Source organism: Anser anser, assembly GCF_964211835.1.
Source record: "Anser anser genome assembly, chromosome: 2".
Taxonomy (NCBI): Eukaryota; Metazoa; Chordata; class Aves; order Anseriformes; family Anatidae; genus Anser; species Anser anser.
In genome coordinates this window covers 20,688,028-20,711,072 of record NC_139721.1, presented here as the reverse complement: position 1 = coordinate 20,711,072, position 23,045 = coordinate 20,688,028, and the positions used below count along the sequence as shown (strand labels likewise).

Here is a 23,045-nt window from a genome sequence, read left to right as displayed (position 1 = left end):
ACTTTTAAGAACCTACAGACATGCTGCCACATTATAACTGTAATTATTATTTTACTTTTATGCCATTTTCTATAAAGAGTTTCCAGCTCTAATAATAAAGTTTCTTTTAAAGAGAAACTGCAAGACAACATTCATGCAGGAAGCCCAGTATGTTTATTGGTTACTGATGTTTCATGCTGGCTCTTGCGAAGTTGATTGTGAGCTGACTGTTGGAACCAGCATGCACTGCTTTGGTGAGGACAGCAGGGTCATTTTCATTTGCTTTTATCTACAGAGAAGAAAAAGACAATATGATATAATCTTTCAAAAGAAAATCTCTGCTTTGCAATTTGTCACTCAGAGAGGTAATAATAGAGAAAGAGTGCTAGGAGCTAGAAAGAATGATTATTTCTCCCTCACTCTATTGCAGCTTTAGCCTTTAGTCCTCTCTATTACAAAAGCTTTCTCCCTTATGACAGAGGAAAACAAATAGCACGCTGCACTCTGTTGCTGCTACTGATGCTCTAGATGAATTTCCCTGTGAGGGTGCTTTAAAATAATTATACAATGAAATGTGGAAAAGCTAATTTCACCCTCCCAGCACTGCAGGTTTGTTCGTGTCCTCATTAATTAAGAACAAACCAAGAACAGACCCATTTTATGTGAGGTGTGAACTGGGGCTTTACATCCATCTATTGGGAATTTATTTCTCAAGCTAGCTGATCTCACTGTTGGTACTTATATACACACAAAAATTCAGCCTGGATTTTGTCATGCTTACTGCCACTCACCATACCCCCGACCCATATAATCAACCCCCCTACTGTAGCAGAAAAATATTTCAGCTGCAGTTGGCATACAGCAGCATCATGCCCCAGTTGTGCTTTCTGAAGGTCATACCTAGCTCTTTTATTTTCTCCTGAAGCATTTCTGCAGCTTGTAAACAGTTAAAGAGCGAGATTAGAAAACTAACCCAGAAAAAGGAAGCTATTTGTTTTCTGTTGGATTATCAAGTAAATCAACTCAGAGAAGGATGTACCAAGCACCAGGGCTTACACATTTGAGGGAATGTCAATAACCAGGCTGTGCACTGTGGACAGTGGTGAAGAGGGAGGGGATGATGCTGGGTGTTACTGCACTGTTAGCAGCTCTGAGCCTTATAGCAGCTCAGCCATCCATCAGATCACAGCTGGCTTTGACTGCAGCACCTCTACTGCATGAAGACAGATGTTGTCCTTGCAATACCGATCTCTCAGCTTAACCCAAACAGCTCAATTGATGGAGATTTATTGTCTGTAAGAAAGGAACACTAGAGAATATAATTTTTTACATCAAACTGTTTCTGGCTTTTCTGTAAAATTGCAAGCCTAAGGCTTGTACTTTTACTCCTGCTGCTTCAAAAGGGATGGCCTAACTGAGCTCAGCTTTTCTGTGGGCCTTCATACCCATTTCTCAGTTTCACAGTTAAAACTCATTTGTGCTCTCTGTGGAAATTTTTATATGGGGTTCCAATCAGAAAGAGGCTTTCCATACCCGAGCTGCCACTCATTTTTATGAGAGGGCTCATTTCAGACAAGCGTGTCACACGTCAGAAGGCCTGCTGCACTTTTCTTGAAATTTCAGAGAAACATTAAGTAAAGTAGTTTTCACTAATCAAAATAGACAGTTACCTGCAAGAACCAAACCTTGGGAATGCAGCTATTATTTTGGTGTGATGGGTGTAGTTGAGACCAGACCTGTGTATGGTGCTCTCTTAACAGGAACCGGCTGACAGACCTGCAATGAAGCATTTCAAACCTTTCAGTATTATTTTGTCTTCTTGTAATTGCTAACTCTACACAATAAGAATAGCAGTCCTGATATAACCCAGCTTTTAATGTTATGCTACCCAATGATTCCATCAAAATTTTCTTTTGAAAATGTTCCTTACACTCAAACTAAAATGTTCAGTTCTCAATTTTCATCAGGAGGCAGGTGGTTCAGTCTGTTCATCACTGTAACAAAAGAACACTAAAACCGTTTTTCTAACAAGCAACAGACCATGTTTCACCTCATTTTGTTGATGCTTCTGCCTCCCTTCATTCAAACACTTCGTGGAGCGGCAAAATCACAGAGATTATGCCACATAAATAAATTAAAAAACAAAACAAAACAAAAAACACCACTTATCTGCAGTATTTGCTTGTTTCCATATGTATGTATATATATATTCATTCGGCTACTCATCAGGATATCCCAGAGGGAAGAAGTACAGAGCAAATAGACCTGAGCAGCTCTCCAGAATAGCTGACTCACTGCCTGTTCACACTGTAAGCCTGTTCTTCATTAAGGTAATCACATTTCCCAGTGATGCTCTTAGTACAGATAAGAGAGTTAAATGAACATAAATGAAACAAAGCCACTCCTGCCTTATGTGGGTATCTTCCATCCACCATCCCAGATGCTGACTACAGGAGGTTGAGTTGGTTGAAAAATCACTTCTGAAAACATTTTGCACATGATGTTTTGGTTATGGAAAAATTCTCCCTAGCTTTGATTAGAAATAGAAATGACAACATTCACTGAAGTCTTTTAGAATTCTAGGATTGCCAAATTTATCTTAAATTTTAGTTTAGTTTTGGTACTAATCTTCTTCTAGCATGGGATATGATGCCTCAGCAGAGATGCCAGGGTCTGGAGTCACTACAACTTAGCTATGCTTAGGGAAGCACCTAATTATCGTTCAATAACTGCATCATGTTCTCTTACATGAAAAGGAATGTCCTAACTTTTTGCTGATGTAATGCCGGTACAAATCTGGTTTCAATAGCTAGCTTCTATTACCATTACATGGCATTTATTTTGCATTTAAAGTTAAAGGGACCAACATTACACAACAAAGAAAGTGCAATAATAATAAGCAGCCCTCATTAACAAAGTACCAAACATTTTCAATGTCTGGTGGATTAAACAGATTCACAGTCACATTGAACTTTGTGTATGACATATCCCACTGAAGACAGACCCAAAGGATGAGAGGAATACAGCAACAAGAATCTATCCAGATTAAAAATGCAGAATAATTCTACTGTAGATGAGGAGTTCTCACTGTTTAGCTTGTGACAATCTTATCCTGCAACTGGCCATGGAACTGCATGGCCTTTGGAGCAATTGTTTCAATTCAACTAAATGTTCCATGGAAAGGGAAGATCTTTTCTCCAGAAAAATTCACAGTTTGGGGTACTGGTTCACTCATGCAGTAGGCCTGGAAAGTCCAGGAACAGATTTTTTTCTTTCATTTTTCCCACAAACATGAACCTTCATTCACACTGAAAAGGTGTGACAGATTTAAACAAGAAATTTGGTTTCAAAATAAGAGACAAAGTATAATCAATATAGTTAGATGCTGACAAAATGCAAGTGAAAATGCCTCCAGTTTATCTAACTTACACTGATTGGTACTGGTACAAAAATGTGTTCTTTTATGCTCGGAAAGCCCAAATATGCAATCATCTGTTTCTTGTTCTAAGTTCCCAGGGAAAAACTGCATGCTCATGAACGGACTTCCCTGCCTATCCACTGACGTGTATTATGCCTATCAACTTTCAGACAGCCCCCACCAGCTCCTGGGAAAGTGCTGTCTTTGGAGGAAAGCCTCAGCCATTTTGACATGCCTTTTGTAGTCCAACAAGACAACAGAAGGATGTAATGCACAGTATTATCTTGGAAGTATTTTAAAGAGCCAGCTCTCGCATGAATGCTTGTCTAATTCAACTTTTAGATCCTGCAGTGAATTCTACTGATTCAGATTGTGACTTTGAGATATTGTCTGGGTGCTTTTGAAAATCCTACCCATAATAAGCAACATTAAGGCCTCAAAAATATTCTTCACATGTGCCAGCATGGAAAATAGGCACTGAAAATTCAATCTGCATGTCTTTTGCAAAATTTCTCTTCAAAAAAAGATTGAACAAGAGCTTGAACAGCAAACTTGGTCCATCACTTTGCACTTGTTCAGCTTTTAACACATTGTTGCTGGAACACAGCCAAATGTTCAGCATTCTACAGGGCTTAGCTCTAAATATCTGATCCATGGAAGAGTTAGAAAACTATTGATCTCTTCCTCCAGTGTAAGTTCTATCCCTGAGCATGATGCTGAGCCTCTGTGATTTGTAGTAAAATCAGTGATTAAATCTAGCAGGTAGTCAGATTACCCATGAGCAAAATATTTTGTCCAATGTTATTGCAAGTGGGACTTATTTTTAAAAGTACCCAGACTTTTTCTACAAGCTGTACCAGCTACCCTGAGAGCAGGAACTAGTCTATGATATTTCTCTGTAATATGAAGAGCAATAAAAATTGAGTCCCCTTAGTTTTATTTCCTCCCACCTTGGCATATTTTGATTAGTAAGGGAAATTACCATTGAATCCCCAAACCTCTGCTCCCAAGAGCTAGTTATCCTCATGTTCTAGAAAGCATTACGGAGATTTATTAGTTTAATTAACCTTCTCCCGTTGCCTGACTCGTTTGTAGACATATGGAGGGAATGGTGGACGGGAGATGTATTTGCCTTCTCCTGCTGTGACATTGAAAACTCCGCCTTCATAAACCACTTTCCCTCTTGAAACTGTTGCAACACAGACTCCATGGCAGACCATTCCTTCAAATATATTGAAGTCGTTGGCCTGGTGATGCGTCTTTGCAGATATTGTCCTGTGTTTACAAAACAAACAAACAAAAAACCACGGAAATTACTACAAACTTCGCATTGTACTTCATTATGAAATTTTAAGAAATTGATAGAGGAAGAAAATTTAGCAGCATTATTAAACTATGACATTGCAGAGTACATCATGGAACAGCTGTAAAAATAGAATAGAGCATTAACATTTCATTGAACAGTAATTGCATTCCAAAAGAATGAAGAGAGAGTCAAAAGGACAGAACTTTTTAGCCTTGAAACACAAAAGTTTCCACTAGAAAAAGATTAGTAAATAAAAAAAAAATCAGGTTATAATATTTATTTGAATAAAATTATTGTATTCTGCCTTGTCAAGCAAATATCTGTGTGCAATAAGGCCAGAAAAAGCTCTAACACTTTAGCTAGAGTTACCTGCAATTTCAAGTTTGAAAAATATGGTTGCAGTGTTTCAAAGATTGTAACTCATAAATAAGACAAAGACTATTTCACTGGAAAGTCGGTAGATTGTAATGAATTTTGGTAACTTTTAAAGTGAATTGGACTGATCCAGTGACTGACAGCCCAAATATCTTTATGCTGTTTAATAATAATGACATCACACTCCTGCATATTTTTCTTCCAAGGGTACTAGGGAAATTATAATTTTAGACCTCAACAGTATTAATTTGAGCTATGGTATCATTGCTTTTTTTATGTGTAGACCTCATTCTTTATGTTCACCATTTTTCTGGCAAATTTCTCCAACCCTAACTGGCTACATTAAAGACAATTAATACTAGAGCTGACATTAGTATTTGGAAGTGCAGACTGCGTATACTTCCTTTACTACCTATTTTCCCTACTGAGCTACTTACTATCTACTGTATCTAAAATGTCACAAGATTTTGAAATTTAATTACTTTTATTAGCTTCCTATTTCCAATCTTTTTTTTTTTTTTTTAATTTGTAAAGTTTATATTTCTATTACCATCTGTAATTTCTGAAAGGAAGGATGTTTTTTTGGTGAGCAGTCAGAATTTTCCAGAATGGGAATATGTGCACATGGTAAAAAAACTATCATGAATGTATAACACTAACATTATTCCAATGATTACGTCTTTAGAAAAAGAATTTTCAAAATAAAAACTAATATGAAATACTAATAGATCAAAATATCAATCTATTTGGATAAGAATTATTAAAAACGTTAATTAACATATTTATTAAAATGAGAAAACCACAGCAAAATCTTTATCTTTCTTGAAGTACACCATTTTCAAAGGTAATCAAGTATCAAATATTTCAAGTGATTAGTTATAATTATTGGAAAGATACATATTTTGCCTTTCATATCATTACGTTGAACTAAGGTAAATTTAAATTTAAGTTAAGTACATTTAAATCTCAGTGGCAACTAACTTTTCAAATGCTGTATATCTAAAAATGTTCTCTATGGCCAATCTGCCGATAGGAATAAAAACTTTTCCTTATTCAGAGCAGCTCGGACAGAAAACTTATGCCTGCCTGCTCTCCAGGATCAGCATCATCTTGCAGAGTCACAGTGGAAAGAGCAAGCAATGGAAGTCAGACCTCTCTTGTATTCACTGGTCCTATGAATACTGTTGAACAAGTTTATCCATGGGTGTTATAATAGCTCTGCAAAGAGCTGGTGAACATATTTCTCCAGCTTATTGCATTACACTTATGGGTCCAATTGCTAGAACAGTAAGTAAGAACAACTGTAATATAATTATCTTGAGCATTCTCTGGGTATACATCATATCTATTTGCACAAAAGCACTGGGATGCAAAAAGGAAAATGGAAAAAGTACTTTGAGCAAATGAACAGAAAAATAAGCAAGTGAGCTGTTTAAATGTGCTAGAGCAGGATCACTGGTAGTAAACGTGCCTCAGAGGTAAGTATGTCCTTCAAAAAAAGATACAAAACTAACGGAAGTTAATGCATTTAAAAGAGACATCCGTTGGTACAGGTAAACCCTGCAATATGACAAAACAGATTTCCCATTGCTTGTCTCAACAACCAACTTGTATAGAAATCATTTATAACTCTTCTGTTGAACCAAGATTTACTCTTGCTACTCTTTCTGAAGGTGAAGTGCAGTCTCCCTGATGGAGCTCACCAAAACTCATCTGCATTTAGGTTTTTAGCAATTTTATTTGACATTACCAATGGCAGGGAAAGTTTCAAGTAGGAAGTGAGCAATGAATTAAAACGAAGACAGTATGCTTGGATCTGGAGCTCACAACTCAACAACCTTATGCCACACACTGTTTTCTGCTATATCAGCCATTTCAGTAAAAGGCAGCTTGCTGGGAAACTTAGTGAAATTCCACTGTTTGCTCTGAAAGTTTGAATACTATTGACCCTCAACTAATGACAAGTACACTAGCAACTATTTATAATCTGAGAAAGTAAGACTGACACCATAGTGAAGTAGAACATAACAGTTGCCTCTAACATCCTAAGCAATGTCTGACATAATGGGTTACTTAACATGAGAAAGCAGATTCTGACTCCAGGTTTCAGAAACCCAAATGACAATTTTTTTATATATTTCCTAAAATTCTCTAATTCTCATGATAAACTACTGAGACTCTTGTTCCAAACGACCCTTCCTCAAATGGAAAGAGATCAGAATGATAACTTGAATATTTGGAAGAAAACTCTATATGAGGAGGATATTGCAGGGACATCAGGCTCTATTTTGTTCCTACTTATCTCAGTGTTTTCATTTAATTCACTTCAGCTGCTTTTGATACACCTGTCTTTCAAAGAGATTTCAGGCTATCAATAAAAAAATTGATATTCCCCTAGTACAAAAGAAGACATGCTTCTGAGATTGTCCTTTTTTTTTTTTTCAATCCAGTGCTTCTGTCCAACTGTTTGCAGTCAAGAAGAAATTATTTTATAGTCAAAGATCGATTATCAAATTTTCTCTGTGTGCTTGATAATTCAGTGACTGGTAATCTTGTATTTATTTATTCTGTATGTGATAAAAGACTTTACAGCCAATCCTAGGATATTATATCTAAATAAACTACAAACTGACATTTGAAATTTAGAAGAGAGCATCATATTAGACTAATGCAGAAAGCTGTAGGGTGAAATTCAAGGCAGTACAAGTGGTCAGCTCAAAATATTGGCCTTTGGTAAGCCCTGAATCTTTGTAAAGAGTTAGGGGTATTAGACTACATTTCAAGTCAAACGCAACCTAGGAGCATCACAAACATGTCTATGCCTCAGTCAGAGCCTGAAATACTATATAGTAAGTTATAGTCAGGCAAGAGGGGCAACTGGATGAAGGGAAGCAATCTTGACATTACAAGGTATCTTCTACCCCTCATAATGCGTAGGAAATAAAGCTACATCAGCCCAGTGAAGGTGAATCTGTCGGACTAGAGTGAGCTCCAGGACCTAAACTTTGACTGCTGTGAGGACTGGATCACTGTAGTTTTCAAGAGGGGCATATGAAAATGAAGAACTTAATTACTTTTAATGGGAACTGGATGCATACTTCACACAGTTTTCTTTAAAAATTCCAGGCACAGGAATATGAAGGGATTCTGTAGTCAACAGCCCTGAGGCAAGAATAGCTATTGAACACCTCAGTAGATGGAGGACACAGATTTTATAATTACTTAATTAAGTGAAAACATAGGAATAAAGGCAGCTAAAATGACCTGAGTCCATTGCTGAAGAGAAAACAACTGCTTTGCAGACAGTTGCTATAGAAAACCAACTTATGTAAGAGTGAGTATTTCAGATGTAAGCAACTTCTCCCAGTGCTTACAGTGCAGTATCTCTAAGCTTTTCAGAGCTGGGGGCAGGTGAGAAATGCCAGTTTGCAGAGGTTAATATCAGCCTTTGTGAGCTGCCCCTTCACATTACTTTCATCTGCCTTTGCATTCTCCATATTGTTAACCTGCTTTTCTAAACTCTAGACAAAAATAAATCTCTGGTTCACCTTCCTGTGCTGTCCTGAGACACCACTCATTTATAAAGATAATTAAGTTGGACTTTGTTAAAGAGACAGAAGTATTAAAAAGAAAAGGGAAGGAGAGGAATAAAGAGAAGAAAAAGAAGAAGAAGAAAACCTTAAAATCTATGTGCAAACTGCTTGTTAAAAGCCTATGATGTGGATTAAAAAGCTCATGGCCTACTTTACAATTAATGAATTGTTATAACTACACGTACCATCTTATGTAGGCAACTATTAGTAAAGTTGTATCCCTAACCTCTTAAAAATATGCCTAAATAAGCATTGTCTTTGAGTAGCTATCTGAAGTGAGGGGATTTGTGGACAAAATAACAGTTACAAGCAGAGGTAGGATGTTAATGTTTAGGAGCTCCTTGTCAGAGAGACATATCTGAGGGATGGGATCTTTATTTAATGCATTCATATCTCCTAAGATACATCATGTTAAGATGGGCAGAGAATGACAACAGAATGATTTTTCTGATTATGGTAAGCAACTCATTTATCAACAATACCATCAGTTTGTTCCTATCAATCACTACAAGTTGATATGGGATGGAAGTGGAAACTGTCAAACTATATAATGGGCAGGAAGGAAAACAGTAATGAGAAATTAAGCTTGCAGGAAAGGATAGAGAGGAAAATACAAATGAGTATTCAATGACTAAAGAAGATCTGGAAGTGATCACAGGAGAAAAAGGTAAGCTTATATAAGGAGAAAATAAGAAAGAATCTTTTTTTTTTTCTTTTTTTTTTCTTCTTGGTAACATTTCTAAGATTCAGTTCTCTAAAGAGAGCAGCTGACATTTTGTGAGGCAGCAAGTTACTAGGGAAACATACATCATGCTCTCTGATAGACTTATTTTGTTACAGTTCACAGAACCACAGAGGCATTGAAATTGAAAAGCATCTCTGGAGATCATCTATTCCAACCTCGTGCTCTGGTCAGGGTCTGGCACAGCAGGGGTGTGCCCAGGCAGGTTCTGAATACTTCCAAGGATGGAGACTCCACCATCTCTATTGGTAACCTTTTTCAGTGTCTGATCACACCCCCCCCAAAAAAAAACAGAAAAAAAAAAAAGTTCTTTCTTATGTTTAAACGGATTTTCCTGCATTTTGCATTTTAGTTTGTGCCTATTGTTTCCTTCTCCATGTTCCATTGGTCTGAGATAACAGGCTTTTGACAGGAACTCCATGATTTTAGTGAAATAGCGTACATTCATGCATACACAGGCTTGTACTTGTGCAAAAGAAAAGCTACTGAAAATGCCAGAACTTACTTGTCCTATGCACACATATTTGTATGCAACATTATTTCATTTTCCCTAACTGAGTCTAGATGCAGTTATCCATATACTCAGTATTCAATATCATGCTCATTCATCAAGAGAGTAAGACAGTCACAGCATTATTCATTCTAATCATCTGCTAACAACTTGTTTTTTTTTTTTTCCTCTTGCACTGTATGAAAAATTACAGGCAGTTGCTTGGCATAGAGTCTTTAAATGTTGTAACTTGTCCCCACTTAAGCTTCTGAGGCTGAAGACCTGTCTGCAAATGAGACGAGGGCCCAGGAGGGCCACCCCAGAGGAGCCAAAAGAGGATGAGGTGAGAGACTGCTACCTGCATAGGAAACTCTGCCTTGACATTCAAAGGTAGCCTAACTTTTAGGCTATATTTGGTAAATGGAAAATAAATGGTGAGTAGGGCTTCTCAGACAGCATATTGTTATAAAGTAGCTTGATAATTTAACTGGACTTAGACAGTTAAATCCCATTTGAGATTTTTTTTTAATATCTGTGGATGTTTTAAAATTTTGTTCTGATCCTGCCTTCAGGGCTTTATCCACAGCTTATTTGCAAGGCTCTGAACAGGCTACAGTGAGTCTATTGAGTCCTAATAACAGCCAGGAGCTGAGCGTCTCTTCTGAGATGTTTACTGCCTTCTGCCCCTACTTCACAAGGGATGTTCAGCTCTTGCCACAGTCTGAATTGGGTACCACAGCATTTAGATTCCTTGCCTAACATTTCTGAAACAAACCCTAGAGATTTTGTATTCTCACTTGATTTCAAATAACCAAAAGTATCAGCTATAGAGGACACTGACTTGCTGATTTTTTTTTCCCAATGAGTTCTCACAAAACAGTCGTGTGTGCACAGGCTGTACTTGGGTTGCTGCGAGTGTTGAGGTCCACAAGATGATGTTTAGTAACACATGGCTGCAAAATAACAACTGGTCTCTTCAGAATTTGTGTGTTCTTAAATAAATATGCAAGGACTATAAGGAAGCTGAGAAATAGACCTAACCTGTCAGAACTCACAACGCATCTTTTATAATGCAATTTCTAATGAATTTATACATTTAAAGTGCTTCTTTCCAACACTGCTTGCTTTCATGTGGACATCCTAAAACCAGTATTTGGAAGCCCTGAAATACACTAGTAATTTCTCATACAGTTGTTCATACATTATTTTCTGCAAAAATTACCAGCAAAGCCTACAGAAATAGGCCAGTCAGTGAAGATAAGCTATATAAATAAAATCTCAGCAAAAGCAGCAGAATGCTGGAAGTGGAACCTTGAATAGCAACTGCTCCCAGATTGCAGGGCTGAATTCACTAGGCTTTTGCCACATTGAAAGGGAACACCCTGAATGCCCAGACAGTAGCCATCATGTTGCTATTGTGCAATGATGTCGAAGGAGAAAGGCAACTGATTTTGCAGTGACTTAAGTTTTTGCATTTTGAAGAGCTTCACTATCTTACAGAAGGACTTTAGAATCTTCCCTATAGGCTTCCTCTGCCAGACGGTGGTAATACCAGTTCTTCACAACAATACTTCAGCAATTGCCTAATTCTTTAAGCTAATATCAGCCAGCATTTTAAGACTGCAGCAACACAGCATTAAGCCAGAACTAGAAAACTACATTCTCCTCTCTTAGAAGATTTAGACTTACAGACAAGAAAAATAGTCATGCTCAAAACAGAAAGGAGTTTGCAAGACAGAGGAACAAGCCTATCCTGATATCGAAAATTACTACCCAGATGCAATAACAGCATACGAGGTTACACCTTGTGTAATACATTAAATGGTTGAAGTCTGTTAGCTAGATCTGTTTTTTCTGCTGGACTGTTTGTGCCCTCTTCAGGATTTATAGTGAAATGAATAGACAAGGACTAGATTTATTTATACTTACTCATATAGTTCACACAATTGTACCTGCACAGTGGCTTGTTTCCAGCGAAGCCAAAGGGATAAACAATGGGAACAGTACCAGATCAGGAGGAGGAAAAAAAGTATCAGTTCAACTTAAAATCAGCTTGTTCAGTAAGAAAATACAGTTTATTCTGAAAAAAATATTTAAAGAAAAACTGTATCTTCACAGCTGCAGTGGGCAAAAGGCCATGATAGTACTCAGGAGAGAGTGAAGGGAGGCAGAAGGAATGCCCGGGAGGGAAAAGGATAAAGAATTTTAAGAGCTGACAAAGCACCTTGAGAATAATGTCAGAACTCTGCTATCCTACTAGTTTCATTTGTCCTCAGGCAGAGCAGAAGTGAGTTCAGAAAAGAATCCTTTTTTTTTTTTTTTTTAAATCAGACTTCGTAGCTCCACTGTCCTGAAATAGCTCATTGCTAGTATCTCAAAATATGCTTGCTCAACATGCCAGAAGGCATAATGCACATGAACCATTCCATACCCAGCAGCAAAATCTCTCTGACCCAGCACTGGGCAGGCCTCTGTGTTGATTGGGGTTGACAATCCTGAAACTTCTTTTGCTGGTATTGCCAGTTTTTTTTGGTGGGACTTCTGCAAAGCAACCTCCATGTCCTCAAGCTTTGCCGCTCAAAACACAGAATGTTTTTTCCTGTCACTTTACATGCTTTTGCTACTCATGAGCATGCTGAAATGAGTGAAAATTTTGAAATTTCATTATCAAAAATTCAAGATCTAGCAGATTGGTGAGGAAAATTTCATTTGTGTAAGGTAAATCTAGGATAAGGGCTTTTTATCTCCATTTGGTTTCTGAGCCTCCAATTTGCCCAGTTATGTTTCCAAACTTTCCTCTACCATCAGAGGAGTCTTCAATTCTCTTTTAAAATCAAAGGCTGAAAATCTAGTGCCATCTATGAGTTACAACAGCTCAAGTTTTAGCAACACCAAACACTGTGATACCTCGACGAAAGCTGGCTATGCTGTCATCATGCTCAGCACCCCACAAAGTGTTGAGCTTTGGGATTTGTGATTGCTTTCTTATATGGGTTTTACCCACTGTTTAGATGACACCAGCGAAGGAATTTCAACTGGCAGAGTCAGTGTGTGCCTTCAGAGCAGTTGTATGCTCACGCTGCTTGCTAGAACTAAGCCTGAGACCAAAGCAACAGCCTGGCACACCTCCTGACCTGCTGCTGGCATGTGTGGGGCTGAATGTGGTCAGTCAGAGGTAGGACACAGCTGTTTAACGCTCGCAGATTTAAGGTGATCTACTTGGAGGTCAAACAGTGGAGATGTACATGCACAGCCCATGGGCATCTCAGCTGATAAAAGCACCTCCCCCAGTGATGTCTCTGTGACAGCCTGCTCTCAAACCATTTCCATGCAGTTTAGACAAGACCAGGATAGCTATAAGAGCCAGAGAAATACCCAAGAGAGATTCTTGAGATATTTATAGTGGCCTGATTATGGATCTGGCTGATGGTGTGAATATACCTGAAGACAGGAATCGGCTGTAGTGCACAGTGTGCTGTATGAGTCGAGGCTCACAAAAAGACAGTGCATGTCCTTTGTAGCATAAATATACCATGGCATCAGGTCACGTAGGATGAGAGATCAGCATAACTTTTGTGCACATGTTGTTGGTGTGACAAGCTCTACTCTAGCCTGTGCACAAATCCAGAAAACTCCTTAAATAAAAGTGTAAGCAAGTACAGCTTCAGACCTAAGCTCACTCATGGTTCACTCTACCACTATATTTGCTCAATCAGCTAGGAAGAAGCATTAGAAGGTCAGGACCCCACACTTTCACCAACCATACTGACTACCTTTGAATACGTCTGAAGTAGCTCTAAGCTCAAAACACAAGATTGTAATGGGTCACTCTTCAGGAACACAGGCTCCTCTCCCTGCTTTTTGCAGTGGAAGGAAGCTGAACATACTCAAACACTTAGCAGAGTTACTCTGAGATCCTAAAGTGGCTATTTTTACTGTTAGGATACCATGCACTGGCAGTATAATGTATGGATCTTGCTATTTTTGCACTTAGCAATTCAGGTGATTTATTATTTTTTTAATTCCATCTAGAGATCAAGGATCTCTACTTACATACACTATTGTAGGAGACAAATAAATAACCTGTAAATAATTCTCATCAAATGCTGTTGAAAAACACCATAAACTCTCACCTGAAGGCTTATTGCTATGCAAATGCTTTGAGATATTGTTTCCTACAGAGAGGTTGGATAGAAGGAAACAACTACGCATACATACCTGGTAGCTTTGGGATCCCAAATTACGATGTCAGCATCAGAACCTACAGCAATTCTCCCCTTCTTTGGGTAAAGGTTAAAGATTTTTGCTGCATTTGTGCTGGTAACAGCTACAAATCTGTTTTCATCCATTTTTCCACTGTGCTGAAGAACAGTACACAAAAGCAAACTCATTACTTTTTAAAATAAGTGATGAAAAAAATGCTTTTATTGTTGAAAAGGCTGGGATGAGTGACAGCTTTCTGCCAAAATCACAACACCACATCGATTTACTGAAGAGATTAGAAGAAAAATATCTATTTGTCTCTGATGCACCTTCTGCAATGTACTTTCACTGAATACTAACTTTATACTAGTTTACCTCATAACAAAAGGGGGAAAAAAAGACAACTTTAAAGCTGTGAATATAGTTAAAAGTCAACTGGAATTGGATTTATTTAGCTGGCTTTTACTCTGTGGTCCTGTTCAGCAGTTTCCTCAGGAGACAACATTTCACGAGTATCATGGTTTTGGAAAATGGTGATACAGTATTAAAGAAATGCGGACATCAGACTGACTAATACTGTGGATGTGAAAACTCAGAAGGGAGAGGCAAGGCATGGTACATAACACAGAAAAGGAGATTTGCAAATCCTCTGCAGCAATAATGCAGAGGGTAGTACTCTTCAGTAAATATTTGAGATTGAGAAGTATAAAAGACAGATTTGTGAGTGAGACACATCATCAAAATGGCAAACAAGAATGGATACACATGTGTTTCAAGACTGGTCACTGCTACGTAACTACATTATCTGTGACTGTTGTTTGCTTAGAAAGCCAGCTACATTGGCAGTAATGGTGTGCATAGGCCAGTATAGGAATTTGAATGTCATAAAACCATGTTTGCGTGGTTGTCTGTGAGCAGTCATTGGAGAAGAAAAGCATAAAGAAGCTGGTGAACACTGTTATTCTAAATAACAGTGAGTGGGAAGGGAGGGAATCTTTCCAGATAAATTCTCACAGCTGTATAATATTTTACAAATAAGAAAATGGAGGATATTACTAACTGAAGAATCCTTTGAAAAACTACCTTGCCCAACAGGACATGCTGTTTAAAAGTAGCATTGATGTACATATTTAAGTCTTATGTTCACACTAACCACGGATCAGATTATATTACAGTTTACACCACAAAAAATCTCACTAGAGATATGCCAAAGGTGAAGACAGACAGATGTCATCTTCATACACACAAATGGGAGCTGAATTCCAAACAGAGATAAATAAGAGAGATTCTGAAACACCTCCTTACCAACTGTGTAAGGTAGATAACTTTACTATGACAAATAAATATACTTTGTAGTGCATAACCAGAATCCTTCCCTGCTGCGAGAGAACTTTATAAAAAAAAAAGTTTAACGAGTCTCCAGAACTTGAGAGTACTGTATCAGCCAGAGCAATCATAACACCCAGTACATGGCAGATCCCTCTTCAGATTAGCCCACATCCTCCCCCACAAGACTACTCCATATCCAAAAATCCTGGCCACTAGCCTTCATATTTGTATTTGTTTAGAGGCTAAAGGACATTATCCTGAGAAGCACTGAACATTCTCATGATGGCACTGAATATCTGCAGTCAATGGGACTTGAAGGTACTCATCTCATCACACCACATGACTGAGACATAAATAAGAGGAGCATTTCATATCTCTAGCTTGTTTCCTCTGCTTGAAAACACAAAATAGAAGTTGCCAGGCAGACACCCACTGTGGAAGCTTCTCCAACCGCTGTGCCCTAACACTGAAACAACAGCAGTCCTTTGCTGATAAACAATGGAAATGATTCTCACGTGCTATTTTTTTAAGCAGCGAGAATCCTTTTCCATCTCCCAGGACCACAAAGTGTGAGTTAGTGAGGACCCTGTTATGGTCTCTGATCAAGGAGTTATCCTGTAATAAATACATTTGATAAAACTAAGGAGCTGATTCTGCTGAAAGGTTATATTTTGTTGGAGATAATATTTACCTCCTTGTTCAGATATCTCGATATACTTACAACGCCCTTTTCCCATACGACTGACATCCTATCTTCCACACCATTCACTCCATTAGGGATTTTGGTGAAATCATCCTTTCCCAGAGCTTTCTGGCATATGTCGAAAGTGCAATTGTCAGTCGCTGTCACAGACAGGTCAGCACTACAGAGAAACAAAGTACATTATGAACTGGATCATGTACCAGACAGTGCCACACAAGAAAATCTGCTGGGTAGATCCAGCCATCCTTTCTGCAAGGAAAAACTGTTAATACCCTGTAAGCCTGTCTTCTGTTCCAACCTCTAAGAGTAGTTTAACAGTGACAGCCAATTTCTCTTCAGAAAGCCTGTGGAAGACACTAAGCACCAAAACCACACTTAATTTGGATGTGTCAAAGGTGTCCCACAAATGCAGGACTGTCCCACTTTGCCCAGAGCAAAAGATTCAATGTCATCCTCACTTAGAGCAATTTTGGATTGTGTCACTCCCTGTGAAGTTAACCCAGATTTGTACTACCACCAGTCAGACTGTGTTCAGGCATACATTCAAAGACTCTTATGTCAAATTCAGCTCTTCTGTGGAGTTAGGGTTTGTTGGTAAGTGATATACCAGCAAACCACATTTCATTAACTGCAGATATCTGAAGGATACTTCTGTTCATAATTCCTTCTGAAGCAGATAGTATGAAGTGGACAAGACATATCTGCCTTCAGAAGAGAGAGGGCTTAGTTTTTATGTAGCATCAAAATTTCAAGTGAAAAAACAAGTTGACAACAAAAACCAGAACCTCTAGCTGTGACCACTTTTTACAAATTTCCCACCAACATACAGGCTTACTATCCCCCTGGTTATGTTTCATTTTTTGCTGCAGAACTAGCAAGGCAAGGCTTATTGATTACAATCAAGTGGGGAAAGAAGGCCACAAGAGTTCAGTGAAACAAAATCTGAACAGTTTCTAATTTCTGTAACAAAAATATTTTTATCTATGGTTTCACCTCCATTTCTCCTTCCTGATAATATTTTGCATTCTGTACTTAGAAAATCTCCAGGGCATCAACCTGCTATTACACACTCAGAAAAAAATTTGCTGAGTATTTGGGCATCAGCTGTCACGATTTGTTCATCTGCTTACTTGGCCAGTAAGTTCATGAGGAAATCAGGAGTAGAAGGATCTGGTCTCAGAGGAGGTCCCATGACATGTGCTGCAGCATGAGCCCAGTCTTTATTCCAGTAGTTGGTACCGTCAGTGCCAAGACAAGCAGCAATAGTCTCCCCATAAACCACCTTTCCTGAAAAATGCAAAGGAATAGTATCATCATCAAATAACATAAAAATGCATATCTTGTATTTTTCCTGTTTCAGACCTCTTTGGTTGTAATGGATTTGAATTTGAATGAATGTTTCAAATTAAACACCAACATATGGAGGAACATAATGAACTAAGCTATAACACAGCATTTCTGTTCTGAATATTCTGCTCGTGATTTCCCAATATATTTTCTCAAAAGAGCATTGCTTTGGCAAGATTTTTAATTAAATTGTTGACAGATATATTATAATGGGTTTTACACATTGTTTACTAGGTGTGTGATTGAAATTTCAAAAGGAACACAATCCTCAGTTGCATTAATTACATTCAAGATCCATATATTTCTTGGTAGCACCTGTTTGGTGTTCTGAAATTATTGATGATGTAACAATGTGAGTCAATAGATACATCAAACAGACCTTTATAACTGTCAGGCTATAATTGCAGGCATGCTAACCAGGAAAAAAATGTGGCACCAGACATAAATCTAAAGAGTGTAAAAACATTTCCAAAATAAAAAAAAATATAAATACTTTAATTTTAAAAGTTATTTCCCCAAACTTTAATTCCACGTGGCACAGTACTCTAGATTTCTCCAGAAGAGGACCCCAGTCAAAACCAGCTGTTAGCTTTTGGATAGAACTAATACATTTTAACACTTTTTTTTGTTTGTTTCTCCTAGGAAACACGGGCTTGAAACTCATCAGAACAAGACAGGAGATTAAACAAAATATTTCCTTCCCTGAAGAGGTGGTCCAGCCACTTTGTTCTGTATGTGAGAGAAGATAATGTCAACTGACCATGATGGTCTCTGAAGAACCAGAGCAAGCTAGGACCTCACACACCCACTCATAGCCTGCTTGGTGCTTATTAAAGGCAGCCTCTGCTGGATTCTAGCAAGAGCTTTCTCCTGCCCCAGCTCTCTGCAAACAGTGTGCATCTTATGATGGATCTCAGATTTCACTCTAGTGACCACAGACAATTTTTATTAAAACTATCATTACATTACCCCAGCTGGTCATTGCTTGGTGCTACTAGACAGCATTTTTTTTCTGTCTGAGTGTAAGCTAGGTATTCACCTGTACTATTGGAAAACAACAAAGCAAACCGTTGCAGATTTCTTGCTGTGCATTAGGTTCTGGTATTTCCGTGAGCTGCTACACTTGCTTAGGTAGCTTCTGAGGAGCTCAGTTCTCGTAAAAATATTTCCCACTGTGGTGTCATTTCTTAAATTTTCTGTGCTAGACTTGCAAGAAGGCCTCATACCATTTCTGAGGACACATTAAGATCTGAAGTTCTACAGTTATTTCTCCAAGGTTTCAAGACCTGCTCTGACATTACCGTACATTGCATTTACTCCAAGTACTACATAGTACAACATCTACCACAACCTAGAGAATCCCTATTAGCATTATTAATTTGCTCTAACACTCTCAGCATGCTCTGACATGCTGAACTGATGTACCTGTCCTAATGCCTTGGCTTGGAGCATTCTAAACTTCTAGCACCACTTATCCACATAAATTACAGATTTACACTTGGACTGAGAAGGAGACCACAATCATTTTTTTGGACTCAAAATCATGACTTAAGCAGTTATTCGCCTCTTTTTTTTTTTTTCTCTTTTTTTCTTTTCATTTTATTTTCAAAACCTAAAACACCGAATACTAGAATACAAGGCTATCCCTTTAAGTGATACAGACACTTAGTGAATAAGGAGGTTTGAGTCAGATTAGTATTTTCCTAATCCAGAGCTGCAGCAGAAGGGGGACCTTGGCCTTCCTTGGGCAACTCCAAATACAGTGTTTGAGGAAAGGCTGCCATAAGCCTAGATAGATAGAGAAAAAGTTCTGCATACATACACAGTATCTCCTCTATTTTCCTGTTAGGCTTTTGACAGATTTTAATGAGCAACGTCAGTAGAAAGGAGGGTATGTCTGTGTGTGCAGTCTTTCCTAAATGCATCTGAACAAGCTAAAGAAACTTCCATACAAAGCAAACCTGAACTATATATCATTAGGGCGTAGCTATAAATGTCAAAAGTTATAATGGTAGGAAGAGAATAAATGTTTAGTTTCCATAAATAATTTCTTACATCAGTTTCATGACATACAAAATAAAAGATAGTCTTCAAACTCACAGCTGTATATGCTGAATTGATCCTAGCTCAGGTTCTGCAGGTGATGACGGTATTTCTGCAGTCAGAATTTGACCTGAACAGCCCTCCTTGTTCCCATGAGTGGGAAAGAGTACAAGCCATTTCCGCAAGTGACTTTGAGTATGAACACTGCAGCTTCAATGGACTATATCTGGACATTCTGCTGACTGTGCAATTTCTTGCATTTCATCTGGGCCATGACTAGTCAGACTGAAGGGCGCAATAATAAGGGTGTTCTTCTGTTTGGTCTTTCTGACATCTCTGAGCTTCTGGGAAATAACTGCAGATTTGGTGACTTCTTCATTACACATGAAACTGACTGGCAAGAGCTATATTCATATAAATTGTTTTATAACAAAGAAGAACACAAAACTGTAATTTATTTTACCAGAACTCAGAAAGAGTTATAATCTTGAGAAAAAATAAATAAAATTTACAGACTTGAAAAACTGGTCCCTGTGTGTTTATTCTAGTGAAATTTTCAGAAGGACATAGGATAAAGTCATACGGGGCAAAGATACTCAGTAACCAGCTAAGATCTGAAAGAAGTGGGACTGCAAGGCAGGCTTTATTGGCTCAGGCACATCATTGCATCAGTTAGACTTTCTACAGTCTGGACCTGAGCTGTTCTGCATGAGCCAACTAAAAGGTCTGGATTTTCAGTTGCATTCCTGCGCTCAGAATCAGCTTGAGAGTCTGTACACCCCCCAGGCCTAAACTGTGACTGGTATTGTGAAGTATGGACTTTTAAAACTGACTACATATATATTTTTGTATATATATATATATATATATATATTTAAAGGGAGAAACCTTTTACAAAAAATCACTTTTTAGTAAGATTCTGCTCTCCTGTTCTGGTCTGCACTAGAAAGTCCTATTTCCTTAACTGTATCAGTGTATTTAAATGGGCAAATGGACGTGAATGATCCCTAGCCTTTAGCATATCTAGAATGAAAGCATATATAAGTAGAAAGCAGTGTAAGTCATATATCTACATCACATTTTACTAACCTTGCTGCCCTGTCGGCATTACTAGCAGAGGGAATGGTGACAGGGCCACATTAGTTCTCCCTGGTAAATTCGCATCAGGCAGCCCTAACAAGGAGAGGGAACTGCACTGCCCAGCACCAGCTCGCTACAGCCTTGCCTTCTCATTGTAGGGAAGACTTTACAGTAAATAACAGAAAGAGGATCCTCTTTGTCTTCCCACACAAGAAAATAAGACAGTCATCCCACACAAGAGAATAAGACTGGCATGCACACAGAGATATTGGTCAGCCCTTCTGCAGAAGCAAACAGTTCCTCTGCCTGTTTTAGCAAAATTCAAGATCACATTCTGCAGAGGGATGAAGAAACAGCTGACAGAAACAAGCGAGCACAGTTCTCACAGAGAGGTGCTGCATTTGACCCTCTCAAATGGAGAGCTGGTGAACAATTGCTTTTGGCAAATAGGCTCATAGGGCCCAAAAAAAGAACAGGATGGGGGCTTGAGTTAACCTCTACCTCTCCAACACAGTCACAACATGTGGAAATCTTGGACTTTCTCCTGAATTCAGCAGCACTGTAGCTGTTGCTGATGTACCTGAAAAACATGCTGCTGCAGTCTGGAGATTTCCCTTGTTGACTGGTGCAGCTGGACAGCAGAGCAGACATAGTGGACTTTGGCATGGAGGGAAGGAGAGAGAAAGGAGGCAACTCAAGGGATTCCCCTGAAGTTTCCTTAATCCTGTATAAGAACTAGTATTCCTGTACAGTCTGTATGACTGGTTTTTAGCCTTTAAGGTCTGAGGCGGAGCCGACTGAAGTAACAGAATTATGCTTTCCGTCTTCAGAAAACTGGAACAGACCTTCAGACTCTAACTCTAATAATCATAGGATCATAGACTGGTTTGGGTTGGAAGGGACCTTAAAGCCCAACCCCCCTGTTCCAACCCCCCTGCCATGGGCAGGGACACCTCCCACCAGACCAGGTTGCCCAAATCCCCATCTAGCCTGGCCTTGAGCATCTCCAGGGATGGGGCATCCACAGCTTCTCTGGACAATCTGCTCAACTGCCACTCTCATAAGAATTTCTTCATAATATCTAATCTAAATCTACACTCTTTTAGTTTAATACTGTTGCTCATCTTTCCTGTAGGCTCCCTTTAAGAATTGAAAGGCCACTTTAAGGTCCACTCCCAATAAAGCAGGGCTCATCATGAGTAGTGGTTTCTTGGGAAGACAAATGCCATCACTTCAAATGACATTTTCCCCCCTCCCCCCCCCTCCCGCCCCATTTTCTTTACCCCAGCTTTATTTTATTTATTTATTTATTTATTATACAGAACCCCAGGATGTCTGAGGCTGGCCGGGACCTCTGGAGGCCATCTGTTCCCACCCCTGCTCAAGCAGAGACATCCGGAGCAGGGTGCCCAGGACCATGTCCAGACAGCTTTTGAAGATCTTCCAGGAGGGAGTCTCTACAGCCTCTCTGGGCAACCTCTGCCAGTGCTCTGTCACCTGCACAGTAAAGAAGTGCTTCTGGTGTTCAGAACAAGCCTCCTATGTTTCTGTTTGTGCCCACTGCCTCTTGTCCTGGCACTGGGCACCACTGAAAGTAGCCTGGACCTGTCCCCTTTGCACCCTCCCTTTGGATATTTATAGTCATTGATAAAATCCCCCTGAGCATTCTCTTCTCCAGGCTGAACAGCCCCAGCTCTCTCAGCCTCTCCTCTTAGGAGAGGTGCTCTGGTTCTTTGATTATCTTGGTAGCCCTCCACTGGACTCTTTCCTGTATGTCTGTTTCTCTCTTATAGTGAGGGGCCCAGAACTCGACACAGTACTCCAGGTGTGCCCTCATCTGTGCTGAGTAGAAGGGAAGGATCACCTCTCTCCATCTGCTGACAATACTTTGCCAGTTTTATTTATATCATTTATACAGCACCTCGAGAATTTACTTTTTTTTTTTTTTTCGAAATACCACTTTTAACTGAATAATGGAAAATAACTTTTTCTGAAATTTACAACAACAGTGGACAACAAACAGCTCAGTCTCACTAAAACCTATAACTGTTTTTACCTATCGTTATTGTACATTAGCTCTCTCTTCAAATTTCTTAATCAATCCTAGACTTCTATTTCCTAAGATATATACTCCCATGAGAATAGAAATTAATTATGGTAAGATGTTATATGTTGTGATGCATAAATGCAAGCATTTGACAATTTTGACTGTATGAACCCAGGAAGCTATTAAATGCAATTTGCAAAACAATAAGCATAAGTCGTTTCAATTTCTTTTTAAACACCGAAGAAGCATACTGATATAAAGTCATTTATCATACTGGCACTGCAGACTATTCCTATGCCTAACAATATTTTAGAGTATTTACTATCAGCATAGAATTTTTTACTTGATTACTGTGTTATAAACCACCACCTCCTGTCTTAGGTATTTTAT

General features: G+C 38.7%; 1 protein-coding gene across 2 annotated transcripts in view; it reads right to left on the bottom strand.

Moving 5' to 3' along the window:
• Positions 1-134: 134 nt before the first annotated feature.
• The window catches only part of DPYS (dihydropyrimidinase), a 33,535-nt gene continuing 10,624 nt past the window's right edge, over positions 135-23,045 (bottom strand). The window contains exons 5-10 of one of the 2 annotated variants that reach the window (XM_083827435.1): positions 17,269-17,425; positions 16,157-16,298; positions 14,122-14,264; positions 4,465-4,672; positions 1,650-1,755; positions 135-268 (exon numbers count right to left, since the gene is read on the bottom strand). In XM_083827435.1, the coding sequence (XP_083683561.1) occupies positions 1,681-1,755; positions 4,465-4,672; positions 14,122-14,264; positions 16,157-16,298; positions 17,269-17,425 (725 nt within the window). In that variant the 3' untranslated portion in view covers positions 135-268; positions 1,650-1,680. The remainder of the gene's footprint in view (positions 269-1,649; positions 1,756-4,464; positions 4,673-14,121; positions 14,265-16,156; positions 16,299-17,268; positions 17,426-23,045) is intronic. The other variant, XM_083827436.1, reaches the window with a different exon arrangement.